We start from the raw sequence: 4,056 nt of genomic DNA, 5'->3' as shown, positions 1-4,056 counted from the left end.
TATTCTCTGATGGTAGTTTGTGTTTCTGTGGGATCGCTGGTGATATCCTCTTTATCATTTTTTAATGTGTCTATTTGATTCTTTTCTGTTTATTAGTCTGTCTAGCAGTCTATGTATTTTGTATTTTGTTAATCTTTTCAAAAACCAGTTCCTGGATTCATTGATTTTTTTGAAGGGTTTTTTGTGTCTCTATCTCCTTCAGTTCTGCTCTGATCTTAGTTATTTCTTGTCTTCTGCTAGCTTTTGAATATGTTTGCTCTTGCTTCTCTAGTTCTTTTAATTGTGATGTTAGGGTGACAATTTTAGATCTTTCCTGCTTTCTCTTGTGGGCATTTAGTGGTATAAATTTCCCTCTACACACTGCTTTAAATGTGTCCCAGAGATTCTGGTATGTTGTGTCTTTGTTGTCATTGGTTTCAGAGAACATCTTTATTTCTGCCTTCATTTTGTTATTTACCCAGTAGTCATTCAGGAGCAGATTGTTCAGTTTCCATGTAGTTGTGAGATTTTGAGTAAGTTTCTTAATCCTGAGATCTGATTTGATTGCACTGTGGTCTGAGACACTCTTTGTTATGATTTCCATTCTTTTGCATTTGCTGAGGAGTGTTTTACTTCCAATTATGTGGTCAGTTTTAGAATAAGTGTGATGTGGTGCTGAGAATAATGTATACTCTGTTGATTTGGTGTGGAGAGTTCTGTAGATGTCTATTAGGTCTACTTGGTGCAGAGCTGAGTTCAAGCCCTGGTATCCTTGTTATTTTCTGTCTTATTGATCTGTCTAATATTGACAGTGGAGTGTTAAAGTCTCCCACTATTATCGTTTGGGAGTCTAAGTCTCTTTGTAGGTGTTTAAGAACTTGCTTTATGAATCTGGGTGCCCCTGCATTGGGTGCATATATATTTAGGATAGTTAGCTCTTCTTGTTGAATTGATCCCTTTGCCATTATGTAATGCCATTCTTTGTCTCTTTTGATCTTTGTTGGTTTAAAGTCTGTTTTATCAGAGACTATGATTGCCATCCCTGCTTTTTTTTTTGGTTTCTATTTTCTTGGTAAATATTCCTCCATCCCTTTATTTTGAGCCTATATGCTTCTCTGCATGTGAGATGGGTCTCCTGAATACAGCACACTGATAGATCTTGACTCTTTATCCAGTTTGCCAGTCTGTGTCATTTAATTGGGGCATTTAGCTCGTTTACATTTAAGGTTAGTATTGTGATGTATGAATTTGATCCTGTCATTATGATGCTAGCTGACTATTTTGCCTGTTGGTTGATGTAGTTTTTTCATAGCATTGATGGTCTTTAAAATTTGGTATATTTTTGCAGTGGCTGGTACCAGTTGTTCCTTTCCATGTTTAGTGCTTCCTTCAGGAGCTCTTGTAAGGCAGGCTTGGTGGTGACAAAATCTCTCAGCATTTACTTGTCTGTAAAGGATTTTATTTCTCCTTTGCTTAAGAAACTTAGTTTGGCTGGATATGAAATTCGGGTTGAAAATTCTTCTCTTTAAGAATGTTGAATATTGGTCCCCACTGTCTTCTGGCTTGTAGAGTTTCTTCCCAGAGATCTGCTGTAAGTCTGACGGGCTTCCTTTTGTGGGTAACCCGACCTTTTCTCTGGCTGCCCTTAACATTTTTTCCTTCATTTCAACCTTGGTTAATCTGACAATTATGTGTGTTGGGGTTGCTCTTCTCGAGGAATATCTTTGTGGTGTTCTCTGTATTTCCTCAATTTGAATGTTGGCCTGTCTTTCTAGGTTGGGGAAGCTCTGCTGGATAGTATCCTGAAGAGTGTTTTCCAACTTGGTTCCATTCTCCCTGTCACTTTCAGGTACACCAATCAAACGTAGATTTTGTCTTTTCACATAGTCCCATATTTCTTGAAGGCTTTGTTTATTTCTTTTCACTCTTTATTCTCTAATCTTGTCTTCTCGCTTTATTTCATTGAGTCGATCTTTAATCTCTGATACCCTTTCTTCCGCTTGACCGATTCAGCTATTGATAACTTGTGTATGTTTCATGAAGTTCTCATGCTGTGTTTTTCCACTCCATCGGGTCATTTATGTTCCTCTCTAAGCTGGTTATTCTAGTTAGCAATTCGTCTAACCTTTTTTGAAGGTTCTTAGCTTCCTTGTATTGGTTTAGAATATGCTCCTTTAGCTCGGAGGAGTTTGTTATTACCCACCTTCTGAAGCCTACTTCTGTCAATTTGTCATTCTCCATCCAGTTTTCTTCCCTTGCTGGCGAGGAGTTGTGATTCTTTGGAGGAGAAGAGGTGTTTTGGTTTTGGGAATTTTCAGCCTTTTTGCACTGGTTTCTCCCCATCTTCATGGATTTATCTACCTTTTTTTTTTTGATGTTGGTGATGTTGATAGTCTTCCTTTCTGTTTGTTAGTTTTCCTTCTAACAGTCGGGCCCCTCTGCTGCAGGTCTGCTGAAGTTTGCTGGAGGTCCACTCCAGACCCTGTTTGCCTGGGTATCACCAGTGGAGGCTGCAGAACAACAAAGATTGCTGCCTGTTTCTTCCTCTGGGAGATGCTAAGCAGAGCTATCCTGTAGGAGGTGTCTGTTGGCCCCTACTGGGAGGTGTCTCCCAGTCTGGATACACGGGGGTCAGGGACCCACTTGAGGAGGCAGTCTGTCCTGTATCAGAGCTCGAATGCTGCACTGGGAGAACTGCTGCTCTCTTTAGAGCTGTCAGGCAGGGACATTTAAGTCTGCTGAAGCTGCACCCACAGTCACCCCTTCCCCCAGGGACTCTGTCCCAGGGAGCTGTTGGTGGGCTCTGCTTAGTTCAGACTTCCTGGCAGCTTTGTTTACACTGTGAGGGTAAAACGACCTACTCAAGCCTCAGCAATGGAGGATGTACCTCCCCCACCAAGCTCGAGCATCCCAGGTGGACTTCAGACTGCTGTGATAGCAGTGAGAATTTCAAGCCAGTGGATCTTAGCTTGCTGGGCTTCGTGGGTGTGGGACCCGCTGAGCCAAGCACCAGAGAAAATTTCCTGTTCTGCCAGTTGTGAAGACCATGGGAAAAGTGCAGTATCTGGGCCGGAGTGTTCTGTCTCTCCCGGTACAGTCTCTCACAGCTTTCCTTTGCTAGGAAAGGGAAATACCCCAATCCCTTGCACTTCTCGTGTGAGACAATGCCCCACCCTGTTTCGGCTCACTTTCCATGGGTTGCACCTACTGTTCAGCCAGTCCCAATGAGATGAACCTGGTACTTCGGCTGGAAATGCAGGAATCACCCGCTTTCTGCATCCATCTTGTTGGGAGCTGCAGACCAGAGCTGTTCCTATTCGGCTATCTTGCCAGCTGTCCATCCAAATATGATTTCTTTGAGTAGGTCAGCCTTGTATTTGATATGTAAAATAAAGCCTGCTGAATTTTTTGATAACAGAGGAGAGACTCTTAACTCCAGTACACTTCCAGGTATATTTATGGAAGGAAATAAACCATGAATACTGTATTGAGATTATATTATATATAATCAGTTTATACATTATTATGAAAAGGAAGATACCTTTATTTTACCCTTTTCTAGATATTAATGCTATATTTATTCTTTTTTAGATTGCAGCTTCATATGGTAATGCTGTTTGTATATTTGAGCCCTTGGGCATAAATTCTCATAAAAGAAATTGTGTAAGTATTAACCAATAATAGAATACTTTTAGAATCTAGTTAACTTTAGAATCCAATTGATGTTAATAAAAGCTCCTTAGGAGCTAGTGCTGAACGTAGACTAGAGTATCAGTGAAAAATTGGTCTAGTGCTTTATGTTAGGATCCTTACATTCACTGGGGATACATCCCTAGTGCTTTTAGAAACCCAAGTCTCTAGAATATCGCAAATTGAGATTTCCTGTGTTAATTGAGATCTACCCTAGTTTGAACTACTCTTATTTCTTATCTGGATTACTAATCTCTATCTGATATCTGGTTTCCTGCTGCCTTCAACCCCAGTCTCTATTCTCAACAGAGCAGGTCATGACATTTCTCTTCTTAAAAGTTTGTAATGGTTCCATATTTCTCTCTCTCTTTCTTTTTTTTTTTTTTT

The 4,056-nt window shown here is 40.4% G+C and overlaps 1 protein-coding gene across 1 annotated transcript in view; it reads left to right on the top strand.

Annotated features, from left to right (window-relative positions):
* The window catches only part of LOC105543950 (dmX-like protein 2), a 148,251-nt gene that overhangs the window by 56,755 nt on the left and 87,440 nt on the right, over positions 1-4,056 (top strand). Inside the window, exon 3 of the mRNA XM_011986154.1 lies at positions 3,571-3,642. Coding sequence (XP_011841544.1) covers positions 3,571-3,642 — 72 coding nt within the window. The remainder of the gene's footprint in view (positions 1-3,570; positions 3,643-4,056) is intronic.

The sequence above is a fragment of the Mandrillus leucophaeus genome, unplaced genomic scaffold (assembly GCF_000951045.1).
Source record: "Mandrillus leucophaeus isolate KB7577 unplaced genomic scaffold, Mleu.le_1.0 Scaffold108, whole genome shotgun sequence".
Lineage (NCBI taxonomy): Eukaryota > Metazoa > Chordata > Mammalia > Primates > Cercopithecidae > Mandrillus > Mandrillus leucophaeus.
The sequence above is the reverse complement of the archived record's forward strand: the minus strand, read 5'-3'. Positions and strand labels throughout refer to the sequence as shown.